At 38.2% G+C, this 24,161-nt stretch overlaps 2 protein-coding genes and 1 long non-coding RNA gene across 5 annotated transcripts; 1 reads left to right on the plus strand and 2 right to left on the minus strand.

The window, feature by feature from the left end:
- Positions 1–1,108: 1,108 nt before the first annotated feature.
- LOC103702315 (outer envelope protein 80, chloroplastic-like) lies at positions 1,109–12,568 on the minus strand. 2 transcript variants are annotated; one of them, XM_008784683.5, is made up of 16 exons: positions 11,893–12,568; positions 11,111–11,204; positions 10,541–10,623; positions 10,309–10,406; positions 10,135–10,204; positions 9,336–9,429; positions 7,994–8,075; positions 7,859–7,894; positions 5,003–5,156; positions 4,775–4,918; positions 3,743–3,813; positions 3,525–3,603; positions 3,303–3,418; positions 2,739–2,886; positions 1,938–2,007; positions 1,109–1,482 (listed from the first exon to the last, which is right to left on the minus strand). In XM_008784683.5, the coding sequence occupies exons 1-16, from the start codon at positions 12,388–12,390 to the stop codon at positions 1,328–1,330; spliced, it is 1,992 nt and encodes a 663-aa protein (XP_008782905.1). In that variant the 5' UTR covers positions 12,391–12,568; the 3' UTR covers positions 1,109–1,327. The 2 variants fall into 2 exon arrangements, with proteins under 2 accessions (XP_008782905.1, XP_026658493.1); XM_026802692.3 differs by having other exon boundaries at positions 10,487–10,623.
- Positions 12,569–14,841: 2,273 nt separating this feature from the next.
- Positions 14,842–23,380, plus strand: LOC103702316 (uncharacterized). Of its 2 annotated transcripts, none has more exons than XM_088707526.2 (2): positions 14,842–16,578; positions 20,179–23,380. In XM_088707526.2, the coding sequence occupies exon 1, from the start codon at positions 15,178–15,180 to the stop codon at positions 16,489–16,491; it is 1,314 nt and encodes a 437-aa protein (XP_088563652.1). In that variant the 5' UTR covers positions 14,842–15,177; the 3' UTR covers positions 16,492–16,578; positions 20,179–23,380. The 2 variants fall into 2 exon arrangements, with proteins under 2 accessions (XP_088563652.1, XP_089782348.1); XM_089926222.1 differs by lacking the exon at positions 20,179–23,380 and adding an exon at positions 17,119–17,290.
- On the minus strand, positions 20,566–23,800 carry LOC148700740 (uncharacterized). Its single transcript, XR_015971460.2, has 2 exons — positions 23,377–23,800; positions 20,566–20,729 (listed from the first exon to the last, which is right to left on the minus strand). It is a non-coding gene; the product is annotated as an uncharacterized LOC148700740 (long non-coding RNA).
- Positions 23,801–24,161: the final 361 nt, after the last annotated feature.

The following is a 24,161-nucleotide window of genomic DNA, read 5'->3' on the forward strand; positions in this document are numbered from 1 at the left end:
ACAGACAAAAAATGTATAAAAAATGCCCCTAGCCTAGGCTTTAATTCAAGTCCAGTTCGGATCCGATTTGGGTCTGGTTCAGATCAATCATGGCTTTAGAATTTGTTTGCACATACATATTCGGGTCGGATGGTAGAATTGAAAACTCCAAATTACCGAAATTTCAAATGAGTTGGGTTATGTCTAAATTTGGTAAAACCCAGTCCCGATCGAGAAAATAGAACAGATCCAATTTTCAAACTCGACCTAGGCCCACGGATCCTCCAAAACAGGTCAGGATTGGATCAAGTCATGGATCAACTCAACCTATTTACAATCTTAGTTGAGAACATCTACTGCATCCAGGCACCAACTATAGCCATACAAAAAAGTTCAACATAACACTTGTATGATCAATGTACAAAATGTAGTGAATATTTGGCAAACATTATTACGGCCACCACATAATTAACAGACTTAATGACATTATAATCATGATCTAATTGTGCTGACATTAGTGCCTACATTAACCTAGCACACCGACATCATGTACAAGCTACATAGCATGAAATTGAGCTGGAGGGAGATTTGATAGCTCGCAAATCTAAGATGCTCATCAGCGATAAGATGAACAGCAACTTCTTTACATTTGCCTAAAAACAATGGTCTCATTATATAACAGTAACAAGATAGGGTTAGCTGCAGCACGGACAAGGTGAGAACTTGGCAAGATTTTATCTCCAGTTTTCATCTGACATCAATCCCCCCATGAGCTACGCCACCCACCTCAGCTTACTGGGGTAGTTCATAATTAGATGTACTACTGATGGAAAAAGAGTTATCAAGATACTTGAATAGCACCTAGATAGGCAACGAATAGCCAGGTACCCCTCATTATGATTCTACCAGATTTCCCAACCACCCAGACTTTCTCTCTCTCTCTCTCTCTCTCTCTCTCTCTCTCTCTCTCTCTTCAATTTGAGAGGGAGCCCAAACAAAAATGATTCCATTACGTATTACCACCATTTTCTAGACTCCTAATACATATGATTGGGAGTTGCAAGTCCTGCTATCTAAAATTTGAAATATCCATACCACTATAAGCCTTCTCGTGCCTTGCTCAAAACTCTTCAAAACAGCAGCTTCATACTCAGTACAGGCAAATGGAAGAAAGCCTGTAATATATATTCTAGCACAGTTCTCTCATACTCCTCCCAGGGAGGAAAAAAACCAATGCATTATATTTTCATTGAGTATCATGTGATACTGATACCTGAATCGCTAGAAAAACTAACACCAGACAATAATTTAGCAGAGATCCTAAGGGTCAAGGAAGAAAAGGAATGAATTAGTTGCGATAGCCAACTCCAAAGTGGAATCTGCTTGCTAGTTTATCATTGAATGCATATTCTAGGCGCAGGGGCCCGAGGGGTGAATCCACACGAATGCCGGCCCCAAAGCCACAACCGTTCCCAGGCTTTCCCCTTGCTCCAGCCGGATCACCTGATCAAGCAACAACCGGAAGCAAGATGCCATCATATTATGCCTCATTGAAACACCTTCATCTAGCTATTTTGTTATGCAATTATTACCTACTCCCGAATGCTACTTCTAGTAGTGTAGTACAATACTATAAATATATGAATCAAAAATATTGTGCATGGTACCCACAAGAAGTTTGTTGATAAATTTGTTGTTATCTTAGCGAAAACACAAATCTTCTACCCAAAAAACCAAAGGAAGAAAGAAAAAAAAATGGCTAAGATCATAATACAAAGCAAAAGATAAATAATGTTCTTTTTTTTCCACATATGATAAAACCTAAAGCATACAAGTACAGTGCTTAGCCATCGCTTGGTTTATGTTGTTTTGTCCACTACCTAGTTGCTTCTAATCTTTTATGGACAAGCATGATAAAAATGAAAGCAGGGGATAAAATGTTTGAATAAAGGATTTACCATGCACTGTAGGGCCTGAACCAAGATCATTTCCATAGTCCGCAAACAGCACACCTTCTAGTGGCCCAAACTATAAAAGAACAAAATAAAAAAAACAAGGAGGCAATTATAAAAAAAACAAATGGAACAGAAAGAAAAGCACACATCACATTGGATGTGCGTGCACATGCATGTGTGTGTTATTTCTTCTTTTTTTTCTTTTTGCTAAGATGTGTGTTTTCTCTTTATGACAAGATTCATTTGCAGGGAATGATTCATAGATTGATCAAGAATCCTACATCGGAAAGAAACTACTACAGCTGACATATCATTATTTCAAATAAGAAAAAAAGAATGTGTAAGTTTTTGACTTCAGGCAATGAAGTTTTAAGGCTGAAACTGAACTAGGATGAGTTAGAACAGAAGGATGAGTTAGATTTCTATGTACTAAATATCAGTGCCCAAACTTCCAAAAAAAAAAACAAGTTCAGTTAGATAAATGGTTTGTCTATCACTTACGCAGAGTAAGACAATTGAATGTTTACATGAGGCCCAATCGCAGAAGCAAAAAAGTTGTACTTCAAAGAAATAGATTTGAACATCATTTGACTAGCTTTTATGTTCTCATTATCTGATTAGGGAGTACCATATCATGGGATTTGTGCTCCAGTTTTGCTAGTTAGCAATGGAGGTCTAAATTTCCCAATAAAGAATGAAACCTGCAATCCACTGATAAACCTTTTTCCTAATTCTAGTTCACTAGAAAAATATAATCTTCGAAGTAACAATTTGAAATAAGTGGACATGAAGGTCAAAGCTTACCATGTGAAAAGAGATTTCTCCGCTACCGACCACATAAGAGCGACCAGAACCCACAGCACCTTCTTCATAACCCCTGACACTGTTTGTCCCACCAATCGCAAATGCTTCATGAGGCGGAAAATTTCCAACAACATGGCCTCCAGATACACTACAGCATTAAAAGACTGATGAGCACAACAAAAAATAGTCACTGAAGTGGTGGCAGAAGAAATATAGCTAAACCTACTGTGGACCAGCCTCATCAAGACTCATTTACTGTTCATAAAATAAAGCGATGGCCAATCTCGTTCTCTTTTTTTTAAAAAAAAAAGGGGGGGGGGGGGGGGGGGGGGGGGAGCATCACTGGAACAATAAAAGGAAAAAGACAAGATTTTAGAAAACAGCTATATATTACTGATCATCAACACAAGGACTAAAAAAGTCAGAATATTAGCAAAGAGGGTTCAATTTGTCCAATGGTATGATGCAAAGAATATTATTTAGCTAACAAACCACAAAAATGCCAAAATAGTATCAATGAAGATCCTTTGATTATCAAAAGATCAAAAGCATAGGATGTCATACCTTAAAAGAAGTCGAGCAGGCCCAATTTTATATCCTTGCCTAGCACGAGCACTCACTCGATTGAAACATAACCACTCAGATAGAACAGGGAGTCCTTGTTCCATGTTGAATGCAAACTGCAAGTGAGGAGGTGGTTATGGAAGGCCAAATGAGACAACGACAAAGAAAACATAAAATTTAGGGTTGTTTATCCTAACAAATGGTTGAGATGAAAGAACTAACTGTTGAGGAGCTATGATCACTAGAATCTGTATAAACACTTTCAAACTTTGCAATTAGCATGTCATCATAAGCATTGCCACTGTAATAGACAAGTAAGAAATCAAATTCAACAACAGGCAGAAAATTAGATAAATCAAATAAAACAATATGATGAGGTGATGATGTAATTAAGCATCCATATCAGATATCCAGAAAGAAGGAAACAAAGCCCTAAGTACCTTGCAGTTAATGGACTGTTGTAGATATCTCTGATTATGGGATTGCCTTTATCATCACGAGCACCAGTATGCTGAGAACAGTAGAGGTTATTACAAGCAAATGTGGTGTAAGAGGGGAATAGACAAAATAGCATACAATGAAGCAAGGACCAAAGAAAGAAAATAACTGAAAATTTATAAGATTTTCTCACAAAAAAAATATTTAAGCCTGTTTGTTTCCATGGTGACACCAAATAGTTAGGACAAGGCTTGATCATTATAATTATGTTTATATTTGCTTCAAATGGTCCACATTAAAAGTCATGACATTACCTTAGAAATGTGAAATAAGAGCGATTAGAATCAAGAGTATCAGTATGGCATGCAAGTCATGACGAGGGTTAAATGGATTAAGCCACAAATCTATTTACATAATCCCTGCAAATAAATTATAGAGATATTTTAAAAAGGTCATGCAAAAAAATGATTATAGCTTTTCTTATTTTCCTAATTCATGTGCAACAATTGTGTTAAAGATTTCTGCAACAAGTATGGCCATGCTTCAAGAAGCTTCTCTTCTAAAAAATTGTATGCATTGAAGTATAATTTGCTTAAAGTTGGAGAACATGCAGATAAATAGAATGCACATGATCACCATCAAGCATCATTATCATTTACTCTACCTGTCGAGGAAGGAAATTTATTTAGTTGATAAGTACAAGCATGTCTCTTTAACTGCAATCTCTCATCACTAGATGATGATATCTGTATCACCAGTTTTCATATACATATTGGCAGATAAAATGTGTCAAACAATACTGTAGAATATTGGAAAATTTTCACATAGAAACACAGTTACATGCCAGACAGGCTCTGCACAAACAGCAAACATGGAAGTTAATCATATGCAATACGTGTTAACCTCAATTACAGGACAAATGGTGGAAATGTACTACTTTTTTCAGGATCATCAGCAGATGCAATTGTGAACTCATTGTCATAAGATGAAAAGTCAACACCAAGAAATAATTCAAAATGTTTCAAAAAAAGTACCTGAAAAATAAGCCCAAGTGTTCCACTCCACTTGGGCCTGAAAGGTCGACTGAATTCAATTCCAGCAGTAACTCGTGCAATTGTTAGGCCACCATGATCAGATTGGTTATTCCCATGAACAAGTGCTCCTGAAGTCCTAGAGTTCTAGTACAAAAAATTTGCACTCCTCAACTTAATAATTATATAGCATGTGGATGTCTAAAAAAACAAATAATATATAAAGATTACCTGAATCATGATTGTTCTAGATGTCCTCTTATTGTCTCCTTCAATCCATGGGTCGGTATAATTTATGCGAAATATTGAGTCGATTTGCCCCCTTTCCAATGAAAGGTTGAGTTTTTGGTTCCTACCAAAAACATTCCTATGCAAATACGCAAAGCTGCAACGAAATTCACATGTGAGCAGAAAAGCAGAACACAAACTTCTTGAATTCAACCATGTCCTGAATGTTACATCCTGGACATGGAAGAAAAATTATTTCGTAATGTATTCAATTACATTATATAAGTTATTTAAATTGCTAATTGCTAATGACATTTTTATATGCACCTGTTTTAGATAATATAGTACTTTGTCTAAAGCTGAGAAAAGGGACAGGACTTGAAGTGGAGAAATACAACATATATAACCATCCCCCAATTGAGAAGTACAGTGCAGGCAAAATAAAAGCGACCTTAAAACAACCCTCTTAGACAATATTTAGTTTATTATCAAATGGAAGAGCCCACTGGCTTCTCTCAAACGGATGAATCAATCTTATCTCAAGTATGCTAGAAACAAGCCTAACCAAAGTACGAAACATTTAAGAAAGAATAAAGCACCATATTTATTAGATACTGGTATAGTCTTTTCTGAAGCTACTATACAATGTTACTAGTTATAGCGACTATAGCAGAGCCATAATGTTTAACTGCTTAAGCAAAGTTTGAGCAAAAGCCATTCAATCAACTGGCTATCTGCTACAAAAATGTAAAGTATATTCAAACTAATGAGGAAACATCTATGCATAAGTTATCAGTCACATGAACATCAATTGGCACTCAGATGAAAGGAAGCAAAAGTGTGCAGTTGTAAAAAGTTAAAATAAATGTCATACAGAGGGTGTTCATTGTTTTCCACCATAACATCCAAGTGCCACTGCCATCTAATGTTACACCCATGGCAAGGGTCTTACGGTAATTAGCAGCAATCTTTGATCAGGCAACATTATCCTGTCCAAGCAACTTTTTATCTCAATTTGATCCTTCTGATCCCATGACAACACACTGGTACGTACAAGCAGCATGCCCTAAAACATGTCATTAATACTACAAGCACTTCGACTACAATGGAGTAGGCCTAACCATAATAAGCATGCCATATCAAGTCTATCTAGGATTATAAAACAATTCAAGATCACACTAAGAACATCTAGCAAAGAAACTAGTCTTGGGAGTTTTTAACAAACCTACCATGGAAAATTACGTACATAGGCACTACCTTAGGTTGACAGATGTCCTGCATCAATCATAGACAAGAATACACAACCACTGGAAAGCAAAATATAGTTAGCAATATATGCAAATTAGAGCATCTTTTTTCAAAATATCAGGTTTAAATATGTATTACTTGGCTAGAGACAGACTTTATGTATCATACATTAGTCAATCCACTACATGAAGCAAGAAGGAACCAATAATGGAACAATTGAGATCAAGGGCAAGGTGAATAATAAAAATGTACAATATATCATTTCAAAGAACTTGAAAGGCATTTGTAGCTGAAAAACCTCATATTTGAAGAGGTTTCCTCTACAGTTGTTGAATGCGTAAATGAGAAGGTATGATGCTAGTCCTGTGATGCTGGAAGGAGACATGGCTAAATGACTAGGAATAGACATTAAAATGTCTTCAGAGAAGGAGTTCAGCAGCAAATTGGCTGGTGAAGAGAGCTGTCTTTTGATACACGGATGTTATGGGAGTATAATTTCCATTTTAAACTTATGGAATTAGTGAGGAAAGACACACAGTCTGCAGACAGGGCTGTCATTCCAGCCTGCCAACTCGGTACCCAACCCGAACCCAACCCAAACCCAACCTTGATCCATTGATGAATGGGTTGGATATGGGTTCTAACTAAAGTTAGACTCAATAAAATTTGGGCCAGGTCTGGGTTTGAGGTTTTTATAGCCGATCCCAACCAATTACCCAATTTACTTATAAATATATAATATTAGTCTTGGTGTATAAAATTTTGTTCAATAACTTTGTTCTATAACTTGATGGGATAGAAAAAGTAAAATGATCACAAGTTAGAACATGTTTAGGGGTTTGAACTAGACTAAATTAAGTGCATCTTTTCAATTTTTAGTCAAACATTATAATTTAATTAACTATCAAGTGAATGTTGTTGTTCATGATTTAATTTTTGAGGCATGAAATTGGACGTTTCATTGATAAGCTTCTCAAAGCATGGATCGTTTTAACTTGACTAATTGTTCAAGATATAGTTTTAGTACATGATGGAAACCCAAACCTCATGCCACAATCCAAGCCCAATGGAACGGGTGTTAACATACCCAATCCTGACCTAAAGAACCGATGGGTCTATAATATATTATTACCCAACCCAATCCTTCAATTGGACAGATACAGAACAAAACTTGGAAGAAACCCCAATAGGTATGGGTTTACTAAAATCCAGGGTGACCCAACCCAATAGCACCCCTTTCTGCACTCCTTTCTGCATTAAGGAATTCAACAATTTTGGAGCCAAAATAATGCATCAAAAAATGCAATTAAGTTTTTTGTGTTATCTAGATGATGGTAGGCAAGCACGAAGAGACTTCTGGCTTTGCTGTAAAAACAGTTGGAAACAGACTGTCTTTATAATATAAAATTTTCCAGAAGCATGCTTTGCAGTCTAGGTTGAAGTATAGGATGGTTCAACAGGTTGCAAAGGTTATGCAAATTAGCCTAATTAAGGATGTAAGAAAATTTTTGATCTATGTATCATGTAGATGATAAATGTCATATGGGCAAGGTTACATTACTACGGCAAAAATTTGGAAAATAGCTGCAATAATGAGATTAAAAAATCTACCTTCCAATCAGTCCTGCGAGAGGGCCATTTGTTATCCTACAAATGTCACAACAAGTAATTACTAATACAGGAACTCCGGATATTAACAGATCAAATACAAAAATATTTAATACATTTCTTTGGAGCATCACTTACCCGCTTGAAATTCCACCACCTGCAGAGAAACCACCATTAGGACGCTCAACAAGATTCATCACTAGATCAACCCTGCAGGGATCTGCAAAGCTCCAGAAAGGGTCCGAATGTCAAAAGTGTTAGGGTCAAAAAAAAATGGATGGACAGCAAACCAGTGACTGCTCATATTTTGTTTTCAGTAGCATATGATGAGATGTTAAGATGGCTTGCCATGTGTAAAAGTAATTGCAGAAGAGAAGATTTATCAACTGCTTGCAAATTTTAGGCACAGAATCTGGAGCCTATCAAATTCTTCTGTAATAATAAAGTGCGAAGCAGACAATATAATCAAGATCAAGTAGCAACGAGAAAGAAGATTCACAAAACAACATGCTACCAAGTAGCTGTGCAAACATGACCAAGCTAAAGATATAAAAGACCCAAGTATCTGTAGAATGTTATCTTTCATTCTTCTACCATGGACACTAATCTTTGTCCTTTTTCAGTATTGAGGAATAGCACTCATCCTTGAACATGTGGGACACAGGTTTAACCCAATGGTCCTATCAACAGAACAATTTCCACTAGAGCAGGCAAGTTTTTCAGATTTAGAGCTCAAAACTTCACTGAACCACTTGATTAGTTCAAAGAAACAATAGCCTACTTTGTAAAGATTCACTAGACAAACAGAGGTTGCAAAAATTGTCTTCATTTGGTATTGCACCATTTAAATGCTGCACTTTGATTCATCTTTTGCTTCAGCTATCTTCCTGTGCTGCCACTTCATTTTCACAGCCTATTGCTACAGACTCTTTAGATTTTGTCATATCTGAGATGCTACTATTTTTTAATTCTTTTGCATTTCTTGGAAAGTTGTAAATGCTATGGATGTATTGTGCTCTTAGATACTTAAATTTTAGCAGAAAGTTACTTCATGCATTCACATATATCCTGGCCCTATGCTTCAGCTTCAGCTCCTTGGTCCTAGATGCCAGAACCGATCTTAACTTTTCAAATTAAGAAACTTGATGCTCTGAATGGCGATTTTGATGAGATTTGCATGCTTGAAGCATACAGTCTTTTATTTAGTTCTTTGATATGGTCAAGTCAACTTGTGCATATAAATAGGTGGATATCACTTAAGCAGCAGTTTACACTTCATGCATTAAACAAAATAATAAATCTGTGATGAATTTTTCAAGCTGGAACTCAATATGCTTAAGTTTACATCCACTGCAATTGTTACAAAATAAAAATGGACAAAAATAGATAACTACATTGTTGATTAGCGAAGTTTGATGATGACATATCCAGTGTGAATATCTGGAGAAGGAGAAAATGACAACTAATAAAGGTAATTCACCTCCAGTAGGCTGAGGAATAATTGTAACATCTTCCATAATTCCCATTGTTAATATTGTCTCAACATCTCTTTTTCCTTGTAGTCTATTGTACACCTAATGCAGAAAGTATTGAAGAGATGAAAACCTTAATAAGCCAAGATGGATAGAACACAACTATATATTTCAATATAAGATATAGGAAGTCTTCCAACTAGAGAATGTGAGACACAAGCATGTGGAACACAAGTATATACTTCTGTATAAGATACAGTTTCTCTCTTAACTCGAGCATATTAGGGATAAGCACATGGTTTGCATTTTCCATGCTAATTAGTTGATATCATGTTAAGTTGTCAAGGCAACAACCTAGAAAAAAGAAACACGAGCCAATTTTGATATCATTATGACTAATTTTTTTATCATGAAAAAAACACTTCTTTTTTTCCAAAAATAGCATAAGTTGCCATATCCAGATATAAATGCACTGAGTTACTGATAATTTATTTAAAATAACAAAACAGTTGTTGTATTTCTTTCAAGGTATTTATCTTTCAAAGTTGGTTGTAGATTATGATTTGTGCGTTAGATATAAGTGATTCTTCAACATTACATAACCTCCAAACTTTCTTATACAAGAACAAAAAATTTAAACAAAGCGCCCACAATAACAACCATTATAATGATCAATCCTTATCCTAACTAAATAAAAGACAAGCTTATTTGAGATACAATATAGTAAACAAAGGCAATCTCTGGGGATTCAAAGCATTATAATAGTACAGATTAACAGCCACATAAAATGTAGGCACATGCTTTGACCTGTCCTTTTTTTGTTGTCAGTTGTTGAAATATAGTCTCTGGCCTTGTCTTCCCTATAGTTGGTTCACCACTGAATATATCAACAGAAAAAATTATTATCAGCAAACATCAAGTATAAGTGGTTCTAATATGCTGTTTGTGATTCCAAATGCAATAGCAAGATACTGTTCTCACGTCCTTCTATCAAGAAACTGAATGATGGTATTATTGACTTCAGCTTCAGTGACTTGTAACCTAAGGATTCCTCCAGAAAGAATCTCAGCATATGAAACCTGAGACAACAATCCCAGAAAAATAGGACCAATGGCAGATTAATTATATCTCCAAAACAAGGCTTAAGAAGCGAACTTACAAGTAAAAAAATGGCTGCAAAACAGCTACAAAAGCAAGTAAGTGCAGGACCAACCAAACCAGACAGCCCATGTTTGTAGTACCAGCCATTGATGGATTTAATCACTTGATCCAGATGCCGTATATTGATTATTTTTCCTGCATAACTTGACAACAAAAACTTAACTAAATGCGCAACTTACAATGGCATCAAATGAAGATTGACAAGGCTAAAGAGTTGAAAGAAAATATATTTTCCTCTTTATCATAAGAAAAGAAGGGAACATATACTTCCACTTTTTCGTCTAAGACAACTGAGTGTTGCCCTCTACCATCTTCATCATGGTCAGGGAGCAAACTATCATCACCATAGGGCCAATAAAGAATTAAAAAAGGTTGGGGATTTATCCAAAAATATCTAAATGGAACTTGTGGGAAAGGATTTGACCAATTAGATGATGATAGAATCATAGCCTTTAAATGGCTGAAGTTAGTGGAGCTGGCTGTTAATAGCAATGGTAATATTTTGTAATTATAGTTTCAATTCACATGCCTTTATTGTGATAATTGCCTCAGTCTTATTTTTCCTGCTTTCTGAAAGTAGCAAACCTAAAAGAAAATAGATAACAATAGATCAAGAACCTACCATACCCATCACGAAATGCATCCTCCAAAAAGTTTACAGGAAGAACGTTTGCACCCTCACAAATCAATCCTTGGAACTCCTGATTAGGTTCCACCTAGTACGACATCAAACAAAATCACAAACTTGTGTCATGGAAAACCAGATTAATCATAAAATTTGCCTTTATAAACCTGCAAGGTCATACCCGCCAGTCATTTAATTCTATGATTTATGATAAAGAGATTGCTTGAGGACCAAACTGAACTGTCTTTAGTAGCAGAAATGAAAATAGGCCTGAATTATAAACTTCATAAAGTCATTGCTCACGAGTGCTGTATATTTCAACATCTCATTTGATACAATTATCATATAGTGAAACGCATGAGTACGTTAAGACTGCAGAATGATACAATCAAATCTCATCAGAACCATTGAATACCAAAAAGAAAGGTGGCTGATATGATTCTAATGTGTCATGAATTTAAAACGTCTGCATTATGTGTGTCAAATTACTCCTGTCTTGTGCCTAACCTCGACATTATTTAGGAAATTAGAATTAACGAATGGTTAAGAAACGAGCAGTGCAAGAATCCAAAATCTTCGCCTTTCCCATCTCCAGTGTTCATTGATATTTTACGAACAATGCAAGAAAAGAAGGCTGCAAGCTTTAACGCATCAGCAACCAAAATAGCACAAAAGTCCTCTCTTTCCCCAATCTACTCCCCCTTTAAATCTTATAAAGACAATTTTTCATTATCTTGAATCCAACCCGAGAAGGAAACAATCAAAGGAAGAACCTTTACCTCAAAGACCAGCCGGATCCCATCCCGGGTGTCGACGGCAACGGGCATACACGAGAAAAAGTACCCGCTCTCGATGATCCGGTGCACGTCCTCCTGCACCTCCCGCACCGTGAGCGCCGAGTTGGGCCGGCACGACTTCAGGGCGTCGGCGGCGGCCGCCTCCAAGTCCGCCCGCTCCAGCGCTTCCCCATCCTTGTTCCGAATCAGCACCTCGCTTATCAGGACCCGCTCCTCGTCCTCCTTCCCGTGCCGCCGATGGTTCGTCTCCGCCTCCTGCCGCACCACAGCAAGAGAGGACGAGCAGAGAAAGCGGGGACTCCACCGTCTCGGAAGCGCTGCCAAGAAGCCCTGGATCGCGTCTCTAGCTCGGTCGAGATGGAAGGAAAGGTTGTGGCGAGCGAAGGGCAGGGTTGATAGGAGGGGAACGGGGTGGGCACGGGAGGAGCGAGGGATTTTAATGGCCGAAGAGACGAATCGGACGTCTTCGTTTCTCGACATGGGGGCGGAGAAGAGGGAAGGAGAGGGAAAGGGAGAGAGAGAGAGAGGAGGAGAGAAGAACCCTACGGTTCGAGGGTTTCTCGCCAAAACCCTAGCTTTCCGCCATTTGCGAAAAACCCAACGCTTCAAGGTCGGGCTTGCTAGGCTCGGCAGCGGGCCGGTGTCGCGTACCGGTTTGAACCCGGCCGGGTTCGGCCCCGTCCGAGCTCCAAAAGGATTTCGGAACGTCGATGGGTAGTGGTTGATGGTGTCTCCTTTCTTTCTTTCTTTTTTCTGTTTTTTTTGTATTTTAATTATGGGTAGGACAGCAATCAGGTCAGCCCGCGGCATACATAAGTTAGATGGGATTAAAAATTTACCAACCCAAATCCAACCTATTTATTAAATCAATCAAAAATTTAAATCTAAATTCCAACTATTTATTAGACAGATAAACTGATCCAACTCATATAAATCTATTTATTAAATAAATTAAATAGATTAAATGGGCTAGATGGATTATAAAAGAGTTAAATAAATTTAAACAAGTTAAGCAAATTGGTTAAATAGGTTAGAAATTAATTAAACAGGTTTTAAACAAGTTAAACGAATTTTAAATAAGTTAAATGGGCCGGGTAATCCAATTTATTTATTAAACAGGTCAAAATGGGTTAAACGGGTTAAAGATTTAAATCTGAACCCAATATATTTAATAAATAAGTTTAGACGAATTGACCTATTTACGATCTAAATCTGTTTGTCAAATCCAAACTGCTTAAAGCGTTTACAGGTTGGATTGAATTACCATCCTTAAGTATGGGTGGAGATGTTGAACTCCAATTCTCATGGTGATGATCAAATAGGCCTCATAAGATCATGCAGCATGCCATCCCATGTATTGAGTGTTATAGGTCCATGCAATTATAGTCGTTTTACCATGCACTAGAAATTATCTCTCGATTTCTTTCTACCTTGTATTAATTAAAGGGGACCGAAATTCTGAATTGCTCTTTATTATACGCACTTAAAATCTTAAGCATTGAAGACCGAGTGAGATGTCATTTTATTGATGGATGGGAATAGGGGTATTTGATGCTAGCATAAAAATATCTCTTCTTACATCTAGAAAATCACATCATCTCTCGTGGAATTTGATGATGTTTTTAGTATGTTATCGTTGTTGCCCCTTCTTCCTGTCCGGATCTTACAAACATAAGAATTTTTTTCATCCATGCCTTATCATTAAGCCCCCTTCGTGTGTTGATCACTTCCACCATTATCTTTGTTTATGGTCCCTATGTTTCTTGCTACCTCTCATGTTGTCTTGCTAATTGGCTCTCCTCTCTCTCTCTCTCTCTCCCTCCCTCCTTGGTCTCCTCCACCATGCATTTGTAACAACCAGAACCTCACCTAAAAAAGCTAGCCGGAAGGTATTATTCGAGTTACTTGTCTAATCAAAAATACTACGATCGACCCGTGGTCAGCTCCAATGGATTCGTGCTACAATGTCTCCTAGTGTATATAGGTTATGGGCCAAATCCACTCTAATACCAATTTGTAACAACGCAGAACCTTATCTAAAATGGCTAGCCGGAAGGTATTATTTGGGTTCCTTGATTATGTATAAGTATCCAATATCGACTAAGCGAATAACCGATGTAGAACTAAACACACGCCCGCACGGTCCTCACAACATTGCTTCCATGATGCCTCTTTTTTTTTTAACCTTAGCTCTCATCATTGTAGTTGTCTAATCTATCTTTCAGTATCCTCCTTGTCCGACTCTATGCATAGAAAAGATGTAAGTTTCATGAAATACAACTTTCGAGTGATGGCTCAAAAAAATCATTAATTTGCCTACATTCAAGTGAATGACATGCATCTAAAGTTGATAATAAACAACAGAATAAAAAAGCAACTTAAATACTACACTTTCCTTTATGTTTTAAATTTTTATTACATCATATCAATCAAGAAGTATAATTGCATGTGTAGAAAGAGCCAAATGGAGCTATATTTTTTTTATGTTTATTACAAAATACAAAAAAAAAATGTCATACATTTATCCTTTTATTTGAGGCTACTAGTAAATCAAAAATTCATACTAGGTTAAAAAAAAATATATGAAAAATTATATCTTACAAACATAATGCAAACAAACGAAGACAATCCACTAAGACACCGACATTACAAGGAGAATGTGAATGTCTGCTTGTCAGTTGCTTCTTTGTCTGTTCTATTTAAGAGTGACTCCAAAAATAGTTATTTCAGAATTAAAATATATATTTTTTAAAATATATTTTTTAATTAAAATTAAGGGATAAATAAGAGAAGTGCTTCGGGTCAAAGCAAAATATATTTGGTAAGCTGCATATATTCAGTGACTGGATACAGTGATATGTGATTATTCCCCACGCAATGCAACCAAACCGAATATTTTTCACCTGTTTCGACCGAACCGGTGACGGTTCACTGAGTCGGTCCGCTCCGACCATCCGATTCTAAATTTAATGCTAATAAATGGCCTTGCGTCGTCCAGCTCTCTCTGCAGACACCGAGCTCCGAAGTCGCCATTATTACGCCTCCGAGCTCCCGAAGCACCGCGTTTTCTTCGATCTCCGCGTGGAAACCGTAGTGCTCGCTGGATCAAAACCGTAAGGCATCTCAACAACCATGAGGATTCTCATCTTTTCGAACCTGTTTTGTTGAAATCTAGGGTTCCGTTTCGTTCCAAGTTGTCAAATCCATGGTTGTCCAGGGGTTTTTCTTGTATGATATCTAACCCAGCGTTTAGGAAGAGGGGAAGCCATGGATAATTCTATGATGAATAGTGGCCTTCTCTCTGGATCATCCGCCGGGATTCTGGACCTCGACCCCTCCGTCCACCACCGCCGCCAACCCCACCACCCCCTTCCTCACCTCCAACCAATGCCCACCGCTGGCATCGATCCCGGCCACCCGATGCCCCTCTTCGACCCTACTCCCTCCCTCGATCCCCCGCCTCGCGGGAAGGGCATCTACCCCTCCGCCAACAGCGAGAATGACGACCAACTCCCCGCTGCCGCCGCCTCGGCCGAGGGGAACGGCCACGGCCAGCAGTCACTGGCCTCTGCCGGCGCCGGCCAGGGCAAAAAGGGCTCGCCTTGGCAGCGTATGAAGTGGACCGACGAGGTGGTCCGGCTGTTGATCCGGATCGTGGCCTTCGTCGGGGATGACTGCGCTTATGAGGCTGTAGACGGGACGGCAGGTGCTGCGAAGAGGAAGCACGGGGCCGCCTTCCAGAAGAAAGGAAAATGGAAGATGGTATCACTCCTGATGCAAGAGAATGGCGCCTATGTTTCGCCCCAGCAGTGCGAGGATAAGTTCAATGACATGAACAAAAGATATAAGAGGTTGCACGATATCCTTGGTCCTGGGGCCTCCTGCAATGTCGTCCATGATCCTGCAAGCTTGGAGTCCATGCCCATTTCCCAAAAAGCAAAGAATGATGTGAGAAAGATCTTGAGCTCGAAACATCTTTTTTACCAGGAGATGTGCGCGTACCACACTGGCCAGAGAATACCCAATTGTCCTGATATCAATTTGCAGAGCTCTTTGCTATCACATGCCGCACCATCGAAGGATGGCAATCAGTGTGTTGATGGGGAGGAGGAGGAGGAGGATGAGGAGGAGGAGGATGAGAAGGAGGATGACGACGACAGTGGTGGGAACGAAGAAGAAGGGAGCGAAGAGGTCGGAAGGGGGCGCTTTGAGGGGTTCCTTGCTGAGATAGATGCAGTCCTTCAAGACCCGACAAGGCCGCCGTTGGAGCGGCGAGAGTGGTTAAAGATGCGGGCATTGCAGCTCGAGGAGGAGAGATTGGACATCGAGACCGAAGCTCTCGCAATAGAGAGGCAGAGGTTCAAGTGGCAGCGGTTCAGCAGCAAGAAGGATAGGGAGATCGAGAGGTCAAGGTTGGAGAATGAAAGACTGATGCTTGAGAATGAACAGTTGATGATTCAGGTGAGGAAGGAGGAGTTGGAGCTGGATTTCAGGAGGTCAGGAGACCCATTAGAGTCTGCTGGTTTTCGGATGGAGGAAGAGCGAGGACGAGAGCAGATGGAGCCCGGAAGGGTCCACTAAGATTTTGTCTGTGTGACCAACCATTGGAGCTTCTAAAGCGTTGGTCGTCACCTTTGTTGTTCAGGTTTCTTCTGTACAGCTGGGGAGGTATTATTAAGTAGGCCATACTTGATCTGTCTTTCTTCGAATTCACCAGTAAATTGGTTCAATTTCTTTCGATATTAAGTTAACTCGAGATGATCATATTTTATGATATGTTAAACAAGGAAGCTTGTGTTCTCTGTGTTTGCATAAGGCTCATGGTGTTTGCATGGACATGGACGGGAGAATCATATTTGGCATGTGTCATACTTGGCAGGAGGAAGACAAATGAAGTACTGGGACACATAGGAAAAAAACAACTAAATTATATACGTGTAAATTTTCTAAATATTTTATAGTGGAAAAGTGAAAAGATGCTGCATGCTACAGTGTTTCAATAAACATGTTTGTCATATAATTTCAAAACTTAGTCCAATGTTTCAAGAACCATGACATTGTGCATTATTATTTGAATACCTCCACACTGATCTCTAAAAACGGTAATGGTGGCATACACTTATTGTTGGAGGAATCCTACTCTACACCAACTTGTAAACTTGCAAGCGAAGAAATTGTTCACACCCAAGTGTTTTAATGTGGATCCAGTTTGCTGATACATTTCCGGCAAGGAGTCTTCGAGCTGGATATGAGAGTCTAAATTACACAGGCTGAGTTATTGCTTTGGCTCACATTATGCAGTATGACTATATTGTTTTTATGCAGCCTTGGGACAATGATTTTTTCATGTACTTTTCAATATTTAAAGAATGTTTGAAAATGCTAACTTGCTATTTTCTGGATGAGGGAATATATCTTTATCCATCCAATTTGTTCCATTTGTGTCTGCGGCAAGACTACAACCTTTCTGATATCTGTCTTTTAGTGTATTTGTGTGACCCAAGCAAGGTATGTCACCTTTTGCTTCCAATTATTACCACTTACCAGTGGCATGTTATTGGTATGCTACAAATTTGTTTCTTTCTGTTCATGTTTACCAGATGGGATAAATGAAAGTTCATAGGTTGATTTTTGTCAGCCTGTATATGTTTTCCATAATAGTTACAGAAACTAATTTTATTGGCTTTTTCCCTTATTTTGGAGATCATGCTGCACAAGCAAAATATTAGATGGTCGCTGACTCTCATAATAGAGTATTGGATGTTGAAGTTGCAAAAGATATGATGGGAATACGAGCTGAATCATCAAACTGGATACAAACTTTATGGTTTTTTCTGATCTATAAAATAACTTAGCTATATATTGTGAGCTTAGGCAAATTTTTCTGGGGATGAGTACTAAAACAAGGCCTTATGGAATGTTGGAGGAAAGAAACCTTGAAATGGGGAAGAATTGTATATTCCAGAAAAAAGCATGGATGTGTTAGTCTCTGGTGTTAACATTTATGATCTTAGCTCAAGGGATCTTGCGGTCTTAGATAACCAACATGGGTGGTAAAGATCAAAGAACTAACTGCCATTTTAGCATCAATAAAAACCTGTGAATGTTTTCTAATGTTTTCTAATTTTTAGGTTGGCATGGACTCCATTGTATACGGAAATGCACATAGGAGTATGTCTGTTGGGTAATTGTTTCATAAACTAAAGGATTGTCCCAAATCAGATCTTAAATTCAGAAAAATCGTAGGCTTGGAATGCCCTTAAGTTTTCGTTGTTTTAAGATGTAGGGAAGCAGCAAATTCTAACCATGCATGATAAAATGCTTTTGCTGGGTGGGGAGGAGAGAGGTGGCGAGTTAGGTATCATACAGTCGTGATGGTTTTGGCTGGTCTGAAAGAAAATGGGAAACTTAAAGCAAAGTTTCAGCATAGATTGGTTTGAGATTCAGGTTTTTCGTCAAAAATGTTGGGGGAAACTTAAAGAAAAAGACTTGAAACAAAAAAAAAGAAAAAAGAAAAAGTTATAACACACCATACTGGAGTATATTGCGTTATATAATATTTTTCTCTATTTAGTTTTGATAATTTTACGCCGAAAGCAGTATATAATAAGATGCGTGAAAAATCATGGTAATTGTCGACTACATTGTAAAGTAGTTTAGTTCATAGCACAATGGTTCCATATGGCTGCAGGTTTGGGTTCATATCATGGCATTGTCCTTCCTGCAGACCTAGTCTGGAAACCAGATTAGCAATTCCTTTCTTCTTCTTTTTCTTTTTTTTTTTTTGCGCTATCCTTGATGAGTTGAGAGGATGAGTAGAGAGAAAATTTAGCATCTCTGGATAAAAATGTTGCTGGATGCTCTTACAAATGATTAGTTTTGGATCCCTCGCTATGCTAGGTAAAGGATTCTGTGCACTTTCATATCATCAGTGAAACCAACCTTAAGTTCCAATTACCGAATTCGGCAGAATTGTAGATAGATCTTTGCGATACATTTTTTTTTAACCTTTTGTTTTGTCCATTGAGCTCTCCAAATTGCACCATGAATAGGAAAGCAATCAAACTATTGAACCTAGTTGCTGCACAAGATCGAAACCTTTTGAGTAGATTGTTATCATGGGGCAGATCATATGTATTACTACTTGGGCATCAATATTGATTGAAATGCATGAGGTGCTGGAGAGAAGTGGAGATTTTTAACCGATTTGAATATCTCAGTCTGGTCTATAAAGACCCTGCTCTTTTTACCAATGTCTGATTACGATTCTTGGGGATCTTTGGCCATTGGCAATTGATAGAAGCTTAAATTGATGTGGGGTTCCAACAAGTCATGCAATTTTATCCAAAGCTTGGAACAGAAGGGTGTTCAATAATTAGACTGAAACTTTGGATGAGGTCTGGTATTCTTTTAGATGTTCTTATTCTCCTTGTCCCAAGGGGCCTTACTTATTTTGGGAGACATTTTCCTGAAGAGTTATTATTTGAATGTTTTTATATCATTCTCTTACCTACTCATCAACTTGTTGAGGGTTAAGGAGTGATCCATATGTTTCCTCCTTTTCTTCTGTTTCATTTATTATATTTTTTGGCTGCTTCTGGTAGAGCGATTGATACTTCTTTCAAGTATAGAAGATAATTAGTTTATCATATTGAGAAGCACAAAAGTAGTTATATGGTGCCCACATTTCTACTCTTGCAAGTAATTAAATACATGTAAGAATATAAACGAGAACTAATTGGAAAGAAAGAGTGGTTATCTATATGCATTCATGATCAATTTATTTTATTCATATCCCTTCTGCAGGCTTATTTTCCATAAAATAATATATTTTCATGAGTGGATCACCTTTGTAATTATTCAAGTGAAAAGCAAATTTAACACTCCTATTATTTATTGTAGCTGCAAATAGATAGTGAATGTTTGGCAAGCTTTGTCAGTTCTGCTGCATAAATTGATATATAAACTTCTGAGTTCATGCATATTAGGGTATGTGCACACGCCTAGGTCCATTCATCAAGGTAGCCGCTGATCTGTGCCCTTTTTTTGTTTATGTCAAATATATAAAAGTTGTTAAACTTTCACAACAGTAGCTGCAGTTTTCCATTATCTATAAGATTTGATCTGTGCTGCTGCCATTGCTACTTAAGTATAATTAGGTTTTCTATGTCAGCATCCATTGGTACACCATTTTATCATAACCAGCAACAAGAAATGTCTTTAAAAAAATTTAATGAGTTTGCTTGGTGTACCTAACATGTCTAACAGATGCATCTCAGTGAGGTACCCGATGGTCATATATACTTAGTCGAAACAAACTGGAATTTTCGGCCCTGAAACAGGCAATTGTTTGTTTCCTTCCATTTTGCAAGAGACACATCTTCACTGCTGAAACCTATGGTGGGAAAGCAGTAAAATATCAAGCCCCGAAACCTGGCAAGCAGCTGGAGATCAGCTATTCTCAAAGGGGAACTTCTACTACTCTATAGGCCATTCGCATAAGTTTCTTCTTCTTCAGGCCTTCTGTGAACCTACTGCTGTAGTTTTTTCTGGTTTCCATTAAGACATTCCTTGATTTCCAACTTCTGGTTCAAGTGAACAGCTTGAGCAGAGGCTAGTTGAATTTCTTGCTGTTAGTTCAGTGTCAATTGTCGATTGAAGGACTAAAAGAGAGGATGTTTGTATTTAATTTATGTGATAGGCATTCTTTTCTGTACAAAGTATGCTGACACCTACTGATGTTCACAATGACGGGATGGTCTTGAGGAATAGTTCGCAGGAGAAAACATTCAGAACTTGGGAAAGAACGCAGAAGTCACCTAAAGAACAGAAGTAACACATTTGATAAAAAATAAGAAAGAAACTGATGAACATAACGATTTAAGATTACTGATTTGTTTACCAAGATGAGCACTGGAGATGCAAGATGATTAATCAAAATCTAAAATTGCCAGCACTAGCAACAGTACATGTTACTATGTTCTTTATGACGGGTTCTTGAAGAAGTTGTGAATAGACCGGTTGCTCTGTTCTTTATGTCCGGTTTTGTGAATCAATTGTAAAATTTGTGAATGTTTTGTGAATAGATTGTAAAATTTGCGAATGTTAAAAACACACATCGGCAAAGTCACATCATTTACTGTATCAATATATTTGAGACATTGCTTATAGATGACAGTATCAATTATATCACATGTCTGATTGATAAAAATGCTGGTCCCAAAATATTTATACCATACGTGAAGAAAGTTCTGAGTGATTTTCAGCAAATAACAAATAAGACACAAGCATAGGCCATTAGCTACCACCGACAGCAATAAAAATGAAATTAAATTTCTTCCATCTTATTTAAGCAAAGCAGAAAGAGAAGTACCTCGGCCGGTAAATTGCGAGGTTCCTTCTTAAAGATGTAGTGATCCTCAAATCTCAAATCCTTTGCACCCACAAATATGGTTCTATTAATCTTTTTCCTCCTTGGCTTGGTTGTCATCCACAAAGATGGTTCTATTAATCTTCTTAAATTGACATTGTAGTTATAGAGCTACCTTCCACACCTGTGAGTTGGTTGGTAACTTTTGACTTGAAATGTAACCTGCCTTTGAATTGGGGATATATGGTCCTCTAACCACACACTTTATGCATATTATTTTCACCCTCCATTTATCATTGTTCTTGTAAGTGAAGTCAAAGTTCTCTTGGATCAAAAAAGTTCTTGAGTGCCTATCTGAACACCTTACGACTCTCTCAAAAATCATCCCAACTTTCAGCTCAATAAGTTAATTAAAGTTCGTAGCTGCATTAAACTCGGGATACCTTTTCTTTCCTGATCCTTTTCCACTAAAATCTGATGAGCCATCAATTCTTCTAAGCTCATTGCTGTTCTCCGAATTTGGTTCCTTACGTACAAGCCCCATTAATTCTTCTAAGGGATGTCACACCTCCCTTCCCTTGATATTGAACAATCGCTGATTCAAAAGAACTATGAAAGATAGAAACTCACAAAATTGTTAGATCCGTTATATATATGTCACAGAAGAATTGCAATTATAATGCCCCACTTCTTTAGTGACATCCTTGTTTAATGTAACCCTAGACATCTCCATCCACCTCCTAATATCCTCCTCTATCACTGTTGTAACTGTGTGTTGCTCAAACAAATCATATTCCTCATCACCTTCCTTTGAATCACTTAGAGCCACACTACAATCACTGTAACTTCATTGTTAGAATAATTATCACTCACTGCTCCTTTCATCAGCTTTCACAGGTCTTTTCCCCTTCAGGTTCTCTATGTCCACCTCTCTAGCAGATTCAGAAGTAGAAAAGGACCGAGCATCTATCCCCTGAGCTTCACTCACACTTGGACTTGTGAAGCTTGGACACCTTCATTTGCACCTATCTCATGATCCCTCAAACCAGTCCCTTGAGCTTCATTTGCAGTGTCTTCTTACTGCTTTTGCACACCCCCCTCTGCTCCTATCCCTTGGAACACTAGTAGCTGTTCACTGATTTTTTTTTTTTTATATGGAGGTTGGATCCTGTCCCCTGAGCACTCACTGTAGTCTCAATTAAAATGCAATCCACACTAACTGCATCTTGTCCCTCATCCTTTATAGCTCTCCTAAGTGATATCACCATCCAAATCAATAATGGTATCTAGCTATGAGGATGATGGAAGCAGTAGTGGATCCTGGCTCGAAATTGGCTCCTCTACCCTATGCTCCATATAGACTCTCACAGTAGGCTATCCCCTACAAATATGAAGCATATCTTGACATCCTGGTCTCATTGCAATAGTTTCAGCTCTTCAAAACCCTGCCTTGGAACTAGATAATGAAATTTGGCAGAATTTCTATATCCCAGAACATTTGTCATCCTCTCGATCTCAAGTAGACTCATTTCATCAGTCACAATTATCATAGTAGTTCACAAAACCCCCACTCTAGCGAATTTCTAGCAGCATCTATGGTGAACATCTAAAGTGAACAACCATTCTCCATCCCTATAGTATTGTCAAACAATTTAAATATTGGCACCACTTCTTAGACAATTTTTTTTTTCTAACAACACACGTTGCAACAATTAATATGTGATAGAGCAGCAATTAGGTTTTAGCTTAGCTTAGTAAATTATCACTACAACAATCCATAATTAACATGAACAAATGTCGCAATTATCCCCAACATAATCCCAAAGCACGCAACATTCTCAAACGTGAACAAAAAAGAGAACATTATAAACCATAAACCACTAGAAACACACCTCCCAGCATAAAGAAAAGCCACGAGAGAATAAAAACAAAACTTTACTGAAAAAAAACACCACACACCAAATCCCCGAATCTTACATTCACAAACATCACACATGCTTCAACAAACGATCAGTGGCCGCATCGTTAAAATTGAAACAAGCACATACACCACATTGAAATGGAGAACAAATATCCAAGCAAGGGAGAAGATGTACCATTTGATGAAATGCTTTCATATCCAGGCATGCATTTCCTTGAGCTCGCTCGAGGTTACGATCAAAGGATTAGGGTTCGACTTGAGGTATCCGGGTTCCTCCGAGCTGGAATGCAAAGGATTAGGGCTCGACTTGGTGCAGGGATGATGGGGGAAAAAGGGATAGAGCGATCGATTTTAATTCGAATTAGGTTTGCCCGATCCAATCCATTAAAATCCCTTTCAATACTAGTAGCAGTTAGGGATAATTTGGTCATTTTACCACAGTTGCCGTCGCGTCATATGGCAGATGGATGGGGGGTTCTATATACACCCCCCCATTTGCTAAGGACACCCCCAAAAACCCAAAAAAAAAATACCCAAACTAACCTTTAGTGTAATTACCATATTGCCCTTGAAATTTTCTCAGTACACTCCCCTTCCTCCTCCTCCGTTTCGTTTTGAAAAGAAAAAAAAAAAAACACCCCTCAAACCCCCCTTAAACCCCTCGATCCATTTACATCGTTTAGGCGATCTTTGAAGGAGATTTAAGCCCCATTCGAAGCATGGACAAGCAACTAGTGATTTGGGACGAAGAATCGGCCGCAAAGGTACGTGTTCCACCTTGTTTCGAAATTTTTTTTTTTTTCACGGTTCGTGCTCCGTTCGGCACTGGATCGCCGAACAAAAGGCTTCTGTTCGGCTGAACAGTGCCGAACAGAAGCCTTCTGTTCGGCACTGTGCAGCCGAACAGAAGGCTTCTGGTGCCAAATCGCGTGCCGTGCTAAATTTTGTGCCGAACAGATC

Source organism: Phoenix dactylifera, chromosome 11 (assembly GCF_051530095.1).
Source record: "Phoenix dactylifera cultivar Ajwa chromosome 11, Ajwa_hap1_PhDact_Kaust_v1.1, whole genome shotgun sequence".
NCBI classification, from domain to species: Eukaryota; Viridiplantae; Streptophyta; class Magnoliopsida; order Arecales; family Arecaceae; genus Phoenix; species Phoenix dactylifera.